The 14,872-nt window shown below is 52.1% G+C and overlaps 1 protein-coding gene across 2 annotated transcripts in view; it reads right to left on the bottom strand.

The window, feature by feature from the left end:
* Positions 1-479: 479 nt before the first annotated feature.
* Positions 480-14,872, bottom strand: part of NKAIN1 (sodium/potassium transporting ATPase interacting 1) — a 43,425-nt gene continuing 29,032 nt past the window's right edge. Inside the window, exons 2-7 of one of the 2 annotated variants that reach the window (XM_004465727.5) lie at positions 7,680-7,817; positions 5,501-5,581; positions 4,002-4,199; positions 3,222-3,282; positions 2,593-2,674; positions 480-2,444 (exon numbers count right to left, since the gene is read on the bottom strand). In XM_004465727.5, coding sequence (XP_004465784.1) covers positions 2,435-2,444; positions 2,593-2,674; positions 3,222-3,282; positions 4,002-4,199; positions 5,501-5,581; positions 7,680-7,817 — 570 coding nt within the window. In that variant the 3' untranslated portion in view covers positions 480-2,434. The remainder of the gene's footprint in view (positions 2,445-2,592; positions 2,675-3,221; positions 3,283-4,001; positions 4,200-5,500; positions 5,582-7,679; positions 7,818-14,872) is intronic. The other variant, XM_004465728.5, reaches the window with a different exon arrangement.

Here is a 14,872-nt window from a genome sequence, read left to right as displayed (position 1 = left end):
GCCCCTGGGTACCTTCTGAATTCTGTATTTTGTTGTGCCTGTCCAAAAAATAAGTAACTAAAAACAGTGATTCCTGGGATGTATTCCCAAGAAAGGATCCTATATGTCCTGGATGGGATGCAGGAATCCATGTCTCAAGCACTTTCTGCCAAGTCATAAAATGTCAGGAAGCTGAATTGTGAGAAAGAGGATGGAGCCAAGATGCAAAGGATATTTTGAAGCATAAACTTAACATGCACTTAATCAGAAAAAATAAATAACAAGCTCTCCAGAGGATTGTGCAGCTAGGTTTAGAAACCCACCAATTTAGTCCAACCTCTGTTTTACAGATAAGGAAAAGAGGTGTGACTTGCCCAAAGCCACAAAGCCAATCAGAGACATAGGCAGTGCCCCAGGAAAGTTTGATGATGACATTGACCCACCAACGCTGCCCACCCTCAGAAGGTCCTGCTGACTCACAGGGCAGGAGAACAAGAAAATAGAGAAGAAAACACCATCTTTAATCAACTCACTTGCACAAAAACCAGGGGAGCACTCCCCACCTTGCAAGGTCCCACTGAGAAGAGAACCCATTCCCTTTGCAAAAACCTTATAAAAACAAAAGGCTTCAAAGCACTAGTGGCTAAACCCGTTGAGTAGAAAGGGGGTGGGGGCATGGGGATTGGAAGAGATGAGAGCTGGCTGGGGATGGGAGAGGGCTGGAGGCAGGAACCATCCCCCTCTTGAGTCGGCTGGGCAGACCTTAGGGACCCAAGTGCCTCTGATGGTCAGAGGAACTCCGGGGGCTGGCTCCCTGGCACAGCACTGCAGGTGGGAGTGGGGGTGCTGGCCTAGCGCCAGGACATTTTGGCCTTAGAAAGTAGGGAATGCTAGAACTGAGGTTGGAGAGCAAGGAATGGCACGGTCACCATGGATGAGCTCCGGTGTGCAAACCATCAGTAGGACCTGGGCTTCCCTCCGGTCCTTCCCTGCCTCTCACCCTCCTTCATAATCCAAGGCCACTCCCATGTCAGACCAGGATGCTGAGGACTGACCCACTTGTCCACGGACATATCAGCCAGTGAACAGAACATAGTATCCTCTGGGGTGTCTGTGGAGGGAAGTGGGAAGAATGAGCCCACACCTCTATGCTACTCCGAGTAAGGTGGGGGTGCTGGCCCTGCCGGTCCTTCCCCATGACCCACATCCCCATCTGTCCCTTTAGAGCTCCTTCTGGACTGTTAGAGACAGCCTCTGAACACTGGTGTGGTGACAGACGCTGGTGATCTGGCCACCCTGGTATTCGGGCAGTGTTGACTGGTCTTCTTCCACTCTCCAGACACAGGTCTGCCAACTGGTGAGGTGAACAGCGCCTTCGGGGGTTGGCGGAGTGCTGACAGGAATCATGGATGCAGCAGACCAGGCTCAGGGGCCTGGAAGGGAGGGGGGCGGCTGAGCCATGGCACCCCTTTACTGGAGAAGAGCATGAGAGGTTTGCTAAGGTGGACAGAGCATGAGCCTAGGAAGGTTTCCCTGTGAGTCGGGCTGAATTCAGGGCTCTGGGCTCCATCCATCCGGTTCCCGACAAGAGAACAAGTGTATTGCTTTAAGAGAGACGTGGGTTAAGGGTGGTGGCGACAGAGAGCTTGGGCCGGAGATCACATGGGTTCAGACGATCCAAGCTAGAAGGGGGCTTGGAAATGGAACTCAGAGACCAGCCCCTGGTTTGTGGAGTCTGACACCACAGAAAGTGCACTGCGTTTCAAGGCCTGGCTCTACCAAAAGCTTAGCTGTAAGGCCTCAAGCAAATCATTCTACATTTCTGGGCTTCAGTTTCCACATCTGCAAAATGAGAATTATAATCCTAGCTTAGCCCAGGGCATTGAAGCAAATGATTAGGCTAGAAAGAACACCACCTCTCTAAGGAATTAATATTTTGTTATTGGAGGTGGGAAGCCTGCGGTCCACAGAAGGCAAGAGCTCTGACAGATGTCAGAGTCTGTGATAGAGCTCACGTTAGAACCCATGACTCCTGCTCCCAGGCTGCGCTATCTTTCCCCAGGGCTGGTAACTGTGTGTGGTGAGACTCAGTAAGTCTGTCCAATTCAGCTATTTGTCTCTGAACTGGGGACAGAGTGCTGGGTGAGGGGCGAAACAGACAGTCTGGAGGGGAGGGGAGGCCTCAGCGAACGCCAAGGCTGAGATAAAAAAAAATACAAACCCCGCGATCCACCCCTCCCCCGCCCCGCCCGGCCGAACCCCTGAAGTCGGGGCTGGAAGGGCCAAGTTCAAGGCTGAAAGTCCTCTGGCTGCAGACCCAGGTCGAGCGGGCGCAGGCTGCAGTTAGTGCGCGAGCCGCCAGGGGGCGCGCCTGCCCATCTTGGCCCGACCTGGCCGCCATGGCTGTCAGTCCAGCCGCCAAGGGTGCGTCGCCGGGGTGGGCGCGGGGCAGAAGCTACCCCGACCTGGAGGAAACAAACGCAGGTTAGGGAAGAGGCCCCCGAATGAATGCAGGCGGAGACACGAGGCTGTCCTGCCCCCTCCTCACTTCCCTTCTTTCCCACAGCATTGCCGCCCGCCCCCAACCCCATCCTGGTCCGCGCCTTGACTCACGTGTACAGAGGCTGCAGTTGTAAATGCGACGTCTTCTGCGGCGCCTGGTAACCGTAGGAGTCAAAACCACCGATGAAGTCAACTGCAGGGCCGGGGAGGGGCAGATTAGGGGTGTGCCGGTAGGGGGCTTGTTAATGGGGTGAGTCCTGAAAGGGAAGCGTTTAAGGGGCAGGAAGCAGAGCTGGAGAAGCCCGGGCAGGGGGACCATGAGGGCCAGATCCTTGACCTGGCCTTAGGGGCGGGGCTCTAGGCCGGATAATTTAGGATGGGCCTAATAAGGGTTTGGAAGTGAGGGAGCCAGGCCAGGATGGTTTCTAGGGCCTGAGATGGTAGAGCCTGAGGGGCGAAGGAAAAGACTCTAGGGAGTGTGGCTGGACACGGTTAAAAGGCAGGACTCCAAGAGGCGAGGTGGGGTGAGATCGGAAGACTGGGCGGTGCCAGGAAAAGGTGGGGTTTGGGGAGGGTCCCCCCCCCCAGGGGCAGGCCTAAGTGGGGCGGGTAGGGGGGGCGGTGCTAGGGCCAGGGGCTGGGCTGCGGCCCAGAGGGTGTGCGCCTCTGTCCAGGGTGCTGAAGGCGCGGGGTGGTGCGGGGCCAGGTCTTCCCCACTTCCCTATGCGCGCTGTACTCACAGCTGTCCTCCTCCTCCAAGAACACTTTGCTCACGTAGCAGGCGAACACGAAGCCGAACAGCTGGAGTAGGGAGTGGTGCATCAGAGAGGGAGGGAGGAGAGGGGAGCCCTTCCTCACCCCTGCTTGCCACAACTTGGTGGTCAGGATGAAGGCAACTCATAACAACTGCAAGTTAAAGGACTACACCTTAAAGTCAAACACCAGGTTCCATTCTCTGTTCTGGGAGAGACACTTTGGACAAATAATCATTCACCTCTTTGAGCCTCAATTTCCCCAGCTGGACCTGGGCAACAAGGTTGTTAAGAGAATTATCTGGCTCTTTGTGTATAAAGTGGCTAGAAGAGAGCTGGCCCTCCTAGAAATGGGACCTAATGATACCTATTACTATTTTGGAGCCAGTTCTGGGTCATTATTCTCTCTTATTTTATTCTTACAACTCTATGAGGTGGATATTGTCATTCTTTTTGAGAATAAGGAAACAAGCTTGGATAAAGCAAGTGAATTGTCCCAGGTTATGCAGAAGGTATATTGGAAATTCAAGCTCAGAACTGACTCATGGTCTGATGTCGCAATTTATTCATTAGACTGGCTCACTCCCTGCCTGAGGGCTGGGGCAGGTGTGAAGAGAGGTGGTACAAGATATGGAACAGGCCCAGGCAGAGGACAGGCAGGCTGGAAGACCTAGGTCTACCCTCTCCTACCAGGTCTAGAAAAAAGGGCTGGGATGGAGGCTTCCACCTCTGGGAGTGTCTGTAGGGTAAGAAGACAGGAGGACTCACTGCTAGGAAGATCTGCAGGGCACTGCTGAGTGCTTCGATGTAAGGATAGTCAAGCAGGCAGCCAGTGACGGAGATAACATGGTGGTCCTCCAGGGCCAGGCGGGAGTTCAAGACTGGTGTCACCAGGCAGCCTGGCCCGTTCTCCATCCACCAGGAGCGGTGCAGGGATGTGTTGAAGGTCATGATGAAGTCCCGGTCCTGGGGGCAGAGGGGCCTGGGATACTGAGCAGGGAGGAGAGGGAGGTACTCCCCAGGCCCCAGGCGCCCTATATAAGGCCTGCTTCACACCGGGGCTGTTGCAGCAGCCTTCTCTCCTAGCTTGATTCCTGAAGGTTATGGAGAGAGTCTGTACTGGCAAGTCCGTATTTGACCAATAGGTGGTGCTGAAGACCGTGCAGGCCTCACTCTCCTATCAAAGAGTTTGAAGGGGCTGGTGCTGACCCACAGGAGCCTGGGAATTTCAGAGTTGGAAGGGGCATTAACAGTAACTAGGTCCAACTTCCCACTCAGTGGTGAAATCTCAATGAGGCCCCTTCATGTCTGTTCAGCCTCTCCACTGCTTTCCCTGTGTGTGATCCTGGGCAAATCTCTCTTTGGTCTTCCCATTTGTTAATTTGGAGAATGGACTGGCTTAGATCAGAAATTTTAAACAGGGGTATGCATCCACATATTCATTGATCTATTCACTCGTTAAGGTGGCCGATAAATATTCATTGTGTGCTAACCAGATGTCAAGCAACCTAGATGTATTTCATTTCATCCTTTTAACAACCACATGAAGTTGAGGTTGCAATGATCTCCACTTAATAGATGAGGAAACTGAAGCTCAGAGAGGTTAAACGCCTTGCCCAGGGTCACACAGCTAAGAAATGCTAGAGCTGGGATTTGAATCTAGTAGGGTGGAACTACAAAGCCAGTGGCCTTATTCACAGAATTTTGCTTTATCTGAAAATGGAAGTTGTGTCCCTCTGGGCTTGCTTTTCTCCATGCTAAATGCTTCCACTTTCTTTGATAGTTCTCCACATAGCCTTGTTCCCTCAATATTTACTGAACAAACTCTAACTAGTCTCCTAACTAGTCTCCTTCCGTTCTGAAAAATGATGATTAGAACTGGCCCCCTCTGTGAGCTAAGCATTACAAAGGACCAGGGCACCTCCCTTGCTCTGAATTCTCTACTTCTATTAATGGGGCCTAAGAGTAGCTTTCTGGGCCACCATATACTGTTGGCTTGTACTGAACTTGTGGTCAGTTGGGGCCCCCGGCCCATCTTCATACCAACTGCTCTTCAGCCTTATCTGCTCTATCATTTGTTTTTGAGAAGTGTGGAGGAAGCCAGAGACAACATGTAGGGGAGCGGGAAGCACAGATTATACGGGTGTGTAGAGGGAGGTATCTCCAGGAAATAATGCTCCAGACCCACTTCACACCAGGAAACCGCTGGGCTAGGGAATGGGAGAGGTCAGGCTCTGTCCTTTGGCACTGCCAGGCCTGTGGCTTACCTGGGACAGCTGTCCAACCTCCAGGTAGAAGCAGATGATAAATGCATTCCAGCCAACCCAGAGCACCAGCCAGGCTGCATACTGGGGAAAGCAGAGGATGAATCAGCATGAGGTTGGGGGAGTGGGGATGGGTGTGTCAATGGTGGCAGAACTCAAGGACTGAGGAGACCTCTGTTGAGGAAATATGATGTTACCTCATTCAGAGCACTCGATGGTTTACAAATCATTTTTACATCTGCTCAGTCCTTACAATAGCCCTGCAAGGTAGGCACCGTCCTCTCTTTAGAAAAACTCATTTTAAGGCCCAGAGAGGAGATTTAAGTTGTCCAAGATCACACAGTTAGGAAGAGGTAGAGCTGGCACTCAAACCCCAGTCCTCTAACTGCTAATTCTATCCACTCCACAGAGAACAAATCCACTAGACCAGCAGTCTCTGGAATGTAATGGAATCACTTGGGGAGTCTGTTAAAAATGTAGGTTCTTGGGTCGCGCCTCCAGACCTACTGATTCTGAATCACTAGGGATGGAGCTCAAGAGCTTTTTAAACAATCCCTAGGGGATTGTGATCTTGGATAGTGCTTGCTTAAACATGCTCCAGACAGTGAACCACTAGAGGGCAAGGGCCAGTGCCCAGCAGAGACAGGTGCTCACTGGAGGAAACAGTCAACTAAAAAGTGGCTTACAGGAAGCGCTGCATGTTAGACCACTGGTCATTGGAGGTGGGATTCAGAGGCCTCAGGCAGAAGATTGGGATTTTTTCAGGGAGAGGAAGGGTGAGGCCCAAAGATGGAAAGGGAGCCCAGTCTGGGTTCTGGAAGCTCTCACTTGGTCCCTCTCCTCCCTTCCCTTCTTGCTCTGTAAACTACTCCTGAGTGACCCATGTGCATCTCCAGCAATCCTCCAACTAGCCGGAGGGAGAGGATGGGAGGGAAGGGTGTGGGAGCAGCAGTGTTAGGGCTGCAGTGGGATCCCTTGGCTCCTGGGTTCTCCCACATGCCAGATGCAGCTGCTTCTGGGGAGAAGAGCATCTGTCCTACTGCAAAGAGCTAGAGAGAAGGCTGTTCAAGTAGGTCTGGGAGCTCATTATTTCCATCTAAGTCCTCTGTCTGTGATACCAGTGGCTGCAACTTGGTAGACAGTGTGATTACAGTGGGTCCCGGGGCTTTCCTGAGAACTGGAGAGAGGGCTTCTATTCAGGTGAGAGAGCTGTGGAAGCCTGTTCACCTGGCCCCTGGGAGTGGAGTCGTGGGAGGTGGAGAGAAGCCCTGGATGAATACGGGTGGGCTCTGGTGGCAGCATGGCATTGTCAGCTATCATAATCACAGGTGTCAGGCGTTTATGTAGTAAATCCACTGAAAAGCCTTCTATCTCAATAAAGACGTAATGGGTCAAAGAAATAGCAGGAGATATGGGTGAGTCGAGATGAAAACAGTCACTTGAAGGAGACCATCAGGGACCAGGGCTTGGATGAGGGAGAAGGACGGGGGAGCTGGGGTCACAATCTGACTCCTGGGCCTGGAGTGTAGGTAGGCACTGACCTCAAGGCCACATTGGTCACTCTAGACCAGAGCCTCAATGACCGTCAGTCAGCAGGGACCCTGAAGGGGTCAGATCACGGCCACCAGCGGACAAGACGCTTCTGAGAAGCCAAAGTGGATGAGGCCCATGCCTCCCTCATCTCTCCCATGGCTCACGGAGGCAGCTCGGGCACCTGGCAGGAGCTTGCACTCTGGATCTGGGGCTCTAATCCTGGCTCTGCCACTTATTAGCCGTGTGACCTCAGGAAGCTTCGTAACGTTTCTGAGCCTGTTTCCTCATCTGGAAAATGGAGATGGTAAGAGGTACCTCACTGGGCTGTTGTAAAGAAGAAATAAAGCATCTGAAATTCTGAGCAGCGTACCTAGCAAATGGTAGGCACTCACTAAATGATATTGCTTGTTAATATTTGGATTGTTTCCCTAGGAAGTTCTTTAGGAGGAATACCAACCTCGTCTCCACTGAGCAGAGAAACACTGGGATTTGGGCATCCACTCCACCAGCAGGGATGGAGCAGCAGGGGTCTGGGTACCGGGCATATGGGGTGGGTGGGTGGCAGTTCTGGCTGAAGGAGCAGGAAAGTATGGGCAGGGCAGAGAAAAACAAGCTTGGGGTCAGCTGGGGAGGGGCAGGTGAGTCGTACCAGGATGAGGTACCGGGAGCGGTACTGAACTGTGCCAAAGATGCCCAGGATGACTGCCATGATGTGTAGGAAGTTGGCGAGGATGGGAGCCCATTGGTAGCCCAGGAAGTCAAAGATCTGCCGCTCCAGTGCAGCCACCTGTGGGGAGAGAGTAGGCTAAGGCCACAGTCACCCCCTAAAAGAGAAGGACAGGGACTCTTTCTTTGACCCTGTGGAGCAGATGATACCAGTTACTATGGTGATGAGAACTGTGGTCTGATTGTACACAGTCTCAAGGCGATCCCAGCCCCCCTGTACCAAAAGGATGATAAGAGGTGGGGGAAAGTCTGGGGGTAGGGTGGGGATGATCCCTGATCATGACTTTGGGGTGGGCCGAAGGGAGGGAGGGGCCATAGTTCAGAACATGTCCTCCCCTCCCCCACTGCCAGTCCAAACTCCTGCACCGTCCCCAGGTGAGTCTCTGCACCTGTGGGGCCAGGACCCAGACCCCTTCCCAGAGGCTCAGGCAAGGGCTGAGCTATGGCCCTGAAGGACCCAGGGAAGTGCCTTTGCCCAAGTCCCCTTTTCCAAGGACGTCCTATCTGGAGGCTTCTCTGGCCACCAATCCCTGCCAGGATCCATGGGCCACAGAGAAAGGGATTTTCTTCACTCCTCTTCCCCAAGGGAACTGGAATAGATGGCAAAATTGGCCTCCAATTCTACCTTTCCCCGTTTCCACGCTCTTTGTAGTGCCTCCCACACAGACTCTGGTCTGTGTGTGGTCACGTGACTTGCTTTGCCCAATGGGACTTGAGCAAACACGATGCAAGCAAAGGCTTGGAAAATGCGTGTGCACTGGACCTTGCCCACTTGCTTCCCTTGTAACACAGAGCCCCCCTTGTGAAGGAGCCAGAGCTAACCTGCTAGAGGATGAGAGGCCAAGGGGAGGAGAACCGAGGCACCCCACCTGACAGCCCATCAACCATCAGACACCCAAGTGAGGTCATCCTAGGTGATTCAGCTACTAACCAACACACCAGCTGACCACAGACACAGGACAGCCCAGGCCAGAGGACTCTCCCAGCTGACCCACAGAATCCTGAGTTAAATGAAATGGTGGTTGTTTTAACCCCCTAAGTTTTTGAGTGATTTGTTATGCAGCAAGAGCTAACTGATACAGGAATCAATAACACTCCTCACCAGCAGCCTTCTGGTCCAATCTTGTAGCTGGTGCACTTAAGAACAAAGGTGCCAAGCATACCTATTGTTTGGCTGTTCAGCATCCCTTCTTCTGGTGGGAGGAGCCATCTCTTTTGTTTTAGAGAACCACCTCCCACATGCTCTGTCCTTGTGGCTTGGGTGGGCTGACCCCACTTCCAGTTTCTGGGGGGGGGTGTGAGACCCAGTACTAGCCAAGCAATCAAGGACAGAATGACCAGTTCAGGGATGAGCATTCACCTGTGCCCTGGGCCTGACAGTCACCCTGAATATTTCCTGGAGTAATTGGGAGAGATGCTACCTGCCAGGATATCTAAGCAGGTATGTTGTCAGCCTGGAGCTGCTGGTGGCTCTTTCTGCCAACTGAGGGACAGAGAGAGAATGAGGGAGAGCAAACAAGCATCTTGGTGACATTTTAGGTCCTGAATTCAGCTGTGCTTAAAGCTAGTTCTCTTTCCTTGTGCTTCTGAATTCTGTCACTTGCAACCAAGAGCCCTGACTAAAATAGGAGAGGAGCATCTGGCTGGGAAGGGAGCGGGAAGATTCTGATCAAGTGTATAGATCCCAAAAGCCTTTTTCCTGACAAGGAGCCAGGAGGAGATGGAGCTCATTTTGCCACGCAGATGGCAAAGCTTGGGCAGACACCAAAGAAGCTGCAGGCTTGAGCAAGGGGCTTTAGGAGAGCCTGGTGCCAAGCCCAACCCTGGCCCTGACCCACCTGGCACCAGCCTGCTTTTTGCTAGTGACTCATCATCTCTCAGGGCTATGCAGATTGTAAAGAGCTTTCCAAGTTCATCTCTCACTGGATAGTCCTTGGCAGAAAGGCAGGGCTGGGATCATTATCTTGTTTTGAAGAGAACATGAGGTTCAGAGAGAAGTGACTTGCCCAAGGTCACACAGCAGGTTGGTGGCAGAGCCAGGCAGCCATTCTGTCTTTCTTTGCCACCTGTCTCATTTTGGCACAGACATACCACCCTTCCCAGTTGGCACTGGCTGGGGAGCCAAGAGGTGCGGGTTCTGTTGAAGGACTTGTCACTGTCTCCTGGGTGACCTTGGGCACCTCCTCCCTAGAGTGTTAGACTCCTTTTCCATACACAGAGGGCACTGGACTAGATGATCTCTAAGGGCCCTTCCAGGCTTAATTTCAATGGTCTGCCGACCCTTGGGGAGAGACTCCCCAGGCTTGCCAAGGGCCCACTGCCACAGTCTGTCTCTTCTGCTCCCCCTGCCCAGAGGTCTCCCCAACTTCTGTTCTTCACTATTTCTCCTGACTCTGCCAGGCCATAAAGCCACAGGAGCCCTGGTGGTTTGGTGTCCAGCTTGATGCTCTTGGCTTGGCTGGGACCTGGTCATAGGGAAGGCGGTCCCTGTCAGAGGATAGATGGAGGAAGTGGCTGTGACAGATGCCCAAATCAGGGGAGCTGGGGAGACTCCCTGTCAAGACCCGCCTACCTGACACATGACATTTCCACCTCCCACCCCCACCCCAGCGCCTGCTCAAAACTCCATATTCTCCATGATCTCAATGATACAGCAGGCAGCATGGGATGGTTTTAAAAAGAAAATGAAGCTTTGGAGTCCCTCAAACTAGGGATCCAATTCCAGCTTGCTGTGTGACTTGGGGCAAGTCACTTTTCCCTTCGGACCTATTTCTTCAACTATAAATAGGGAAGAAAATCCTCCTCTGAGAAGTTAGGAGCACATGATGATATCACACAACTAGTAGACAATTTGACTTGATAAGTGGTAGCTAATTAATAGAAGACAAAGTCTAAACTTCTTGGTTTGTTTTTTCCCTTATTTCTCCCCACTCCCCCTGCTCCATTGTCTGCTCTCTGTGTCCATTCGCTGTGTGTTCTTCTGTGTCTGTTGTATTCTCAGTAGGTGGCTCCGGGAACCCATCCTGGGACCTTCCGGAGTGGGAGAGAGGTGATCATTCTCTTGCTCCACCTCAGCTCCCTAGTTCACTGCATCTCATATTGTCTCTTCTCTGTCTCTTTTCTGTTGCATCAGCTCTCCGTGTGGGCGACACCACTCCTAAGTGGTCTACTTTCCTGCGTGGGGCTGCCCTCCTTGCATGGGGGCCACCGCTTGCATGGGGGGCACCCCTGTGCGGGGCGACACTCCTTGCGTGCAGTAGCATTCCAAGTGGGCCAGCTTACCACATGGGCCACAGGCATTGGGTATCAAACTCTGGTCCTCCTATATGGTAGGCAGAAGCTTATCCATTGAGCCATATCTGCTTCCGTTGGTTTGGTATTGAAGGCTAAGATCTGGCTCAATCTTTTATTCCTCATCAGCTCCTTCCCCAGACAGCTGAAACAACACTTGCTTGAAGTCCCATCTTCCTTTCCCTTTCTCCAAGTCTTCTTTGTCTTCAAAGTGCAACTTACCCCTTTTTCTAGGAAGACCTCCTTGATTGCTCTGACTCAAAGGGATATCTCCTTTCACTGAACATGGAGCACTGGCTGTTCTCCATCCCTCCAGGGTCCTGAGCAGCCCTCCAACCATCCCTCCAGTTTCCCTCCAGCTTCCTTTCAACCTCCCACCCAACAATCATTCTCCCATTCATCCCCACCCCCACCCACAAATCCATTCATCTAATATTCTTCCATCCAATGTCTGCATCACTTATTTATTCATAGATGGGAAGAGGATTTAGCTCAACTGATAGAGCATCCGCCTACCATATGGGAGGTCCAGGGTTCAAACCCATGTGGTGAGCCGGCACAAGCACAGTGCTGATGCCATGCAGGGGTGTCCCCCACATAGGGGAGCCCCACGCACAAGGAGTGTGCCCCCGCAAGGAGAGCTGGCCCACACAAAAAAAGCGCAGCCTAACTAGGAGTGGCACCGCACACACAGAGAGCTGATGCAGCAAGACAACACAACAAAAAGAGACACAGATTCCTGGTGCTGCTGACAAAATGCACAGAAGAACACACAGCAAATGGACACAGAGAGCAGACAACAGGGGGAAGGGGGAGAGAAATAAAATAAAATAAATCTTATTTATTCATAAAATGTTTAGTCTGTGTGAGTCCCTGTGCTGGGCAGAAGGGTAAGTCGTGGTCCCTGCTCTTTGGGAACTTAGAGGTTGATAGAAGAGATGGGTGGGAAAGCAGACAGTTACAACCCATGTAGGCCAGGCTACACCCCAGGCCTGAAGAATTCTGTCTCTTTCTCCAATGATGACTACAGAGAGATTTAATTGTATCTTCTCTTAAAACTGAAATTCAGTATCTTAAAAAAAAATGTAGTGTCTTATTATAAATAAAGCAAACTTTAAAGTTATTGCTATTTTCTTTTTTTCTTTTTTAAAGATTTATTTATTTATTTAATTCCCCCCCCTCCCCTGGTTGTCTGTTCTCTGTGTCTATTTGCTGCGTCTTGTTTCTTTGTCCGCTTCTGTTGTCGTCAGTGGCATGGGAAGTGTGGGCGGCGCCATTCCTGGGCAGGCTGCACTTTCTTTCGCGCTGGGCGGCTTTCCTTACGGGGCACACTCCTTGCGTGTGGGGCTCCCCTACGCGGGGGACACCCTTGCGTGGCACAGCACTCCTTGCGCGCATCAGCACTGCGCATGGCCAGCTCCACACGGGTCAAGGAGGCCCAGGTCCGAACCGCGGACCTCCCATATGGTAGACGGACGCCCTAACCACTGGGCCAAAGTCCGTTTCCCTAAAGTTATTGCTATTTTCAATGAGAAAACCAAGTCAAATATCCCAGGGCTTCCACCTGCGCAGCAGTGACACGCAGATAATTAACAAATAATGCGAAGGACAAAATAGGAAAAACATCTTCCCCATCTGGTTGTACCAGCTTAGAACCGATAAGCTGAGGGCTGTGCTGATTTTAAGCTATAACTGGCCTTGGGGTGTCTTTGTTTTGTTGATGGGAGGAGCTATGTCAGGCAAGAACAACCTACTCCTTTACAAAGGAGCAAAGGGGTGCTTATTCTAAAATACAAATCTCCCTGAGCCGCTCTCCTAACTAGCCTCAGCAGCTACAGGGCAGCTCCCTTCAACTCTGCCGAACTTCGCCGCCTTCCTCCACCAGATTGCCTTTCACATTCCAGATGCAAGTTCGGGGACCCAAAAATTCAGGGGTTCCCATCACCACCTCAGGTTCAATAATTCTCTAGAACAACTCCCAGAACACACTGAAAGCGCTATACTTACTTTATATGGTTCTATTATAGTAAAAGGATATCAAGAGGCAAGAGGACACGGAGGGCAAGGACTGGGAGGGTCTCAACTGCAAGCCTCCGTGTCCTCTCCCCATAGAGTCAGGACGTGCCCCCCTCCCAACACAGTAATGGACTTGAGCTTCCCTGTCCTGAGTTTCTTTGGGGTTCCATTTGGTAGGCATGATGGGTGGCATCAGCGCCCACATGGCTGAGTTCCACCTGCAGCTCCCTCCCCTGTCCTGAATGCCACATACAGAGGTTGGGGAAGGCCTACAGCTTCTGGGCCTGTCACTACCCCAGTCACACAGGACCCCAGCCTTGCGAGCCGAGTCCCTTGACCACTGATCCTAGGGACCACCCTCCGCAGAGTGACAGACGAGAGCAGGTCACCCAAGTCTTGCAGCCCTGTCTTTTTCTGTCAACACCCAAAGTCCGGCATTCCTGCCCATTAGTTGTCTACCTTGTCTCTCCACAGCCTTCTGTGCTGCCTTCCCCAGACCAGCCTTCCTGCCCCCACACTGCCCCCCCAAACCAGCAAGAGCCCCTATATCCTCAGCTCCTTCCCTGATGAGTCCCTTCAGCCCCTGCACGTTACTCAAGGAAGTCACTTTCCCTGCTGCCTTCTCAAGTGAATCTGCTACTCTTCCTTCATCCCATTCCTTGGGTCCTCTAAGGTCTCCAAGCTGCTTGTAAAACTGTAGGACCCTGTGTCCCTGTGGCTCCGGCCCTTGTGGCTATGCGACCTCCTTCCATGGCTGGCCTTGTCATTCATTGGCTCCTTCTTTGAAAATGAATTTGGGGAAGCAGATGTGGCTCAAGCAATTGGGCTCCCGTCTACCATAAGGGAGGTCCAGGGTTTGATTCCTGGATCCAACAAAAAGAGACACAGAGGAGGGACAATAAGAGACACAGCAGACCAGGGAGCTGAGGTGGCACAAGAGAATGAGCGCCTCTCTCCCACTCTGGAAGGCCCCGGGATAGGTTCCTGGTGCTGCCTAAAGACAAGCAGACACAGAAGAACACACAGTGAATGTACACAGAGAACAGACAATGGTGTGTGTGTGTGTGTGTGTGTGTGAGAGAGAGAGAGAATAAATAAATAAATATTAAAAAAAGAAAAAAAAGAAAAAGAGTTTGGCCTCTGCATTGCTTTGGTTGACTTTGACCTCTTGGCCCACCCCACCCAGCACCTTGACTTCTCTTGGTCTTGCAAGCTCCTTCTCTCCCCTGACTGTCCCCTTCATACCTCCTAATGCACAGCTGCCTCTTGGACTGTGTCCTCATCACCGGTAACTGCCCTGCCTCCAAAGTCACCAGTTTGACGGCCCTTCTCCAACCACCCCAGCATGCACCCCAACACCTTTCATGATGACTGGTCTGGTCCCCCAGGCCCCCAGGCCCTCTCCTCTCTTTGTATCCCAACTCACCCTGCTAGTATTCCACGATCCCATTCTGGAGAATCAGCTTTGCCAAGAGCCCAAACTCCCTTGTTGCCCTGCTTTGGCAAGACATCTGGCAAACACCCACACCAAGATAAACCCAACTGCTTGTTTTCTCAGTGCCTGCAAAGCAGTCGTCACTGTGCGGGGCAGGCCAGTCCTCCAGTCACAGATAGGGACGTTCAGAGTCCCTCATATTGTCCTACAATCTGATGAGGTCTCTCTGGCCAACTCTCTCTCTGATAACTTTTCAGATCTTCCCACTGTCCCCCACGTTCCTAGGACTTGCCCCTATGCTCACTCCCAGCAATGACCCGTCTCCCTCCTGCCTATACCACCTGCAAACTTCTCTCACATAAACGCAACTTCTC

This window comes from Dasypus novemcinctus, chromosome 9 (genome assembly GCF_030445035.2).
Source record: "Dasypus novemcinctus isolate mDasNov1 chromosome 9, mDasNov1.1.hap2, whole genome shotgun sequence".
NCBI classification, from domain to species: Eukaryota; Metazoa; Chordata; class Mammalia; order Cingulata; family Dasypodidae; genus Dasypus; species Dasypus novemcinctus.
The sequence above is the reverse complement of the archived record's forward strand: the minus strand, read 5'-3'. Positions and strand labels throughout refer to the sequence as shown.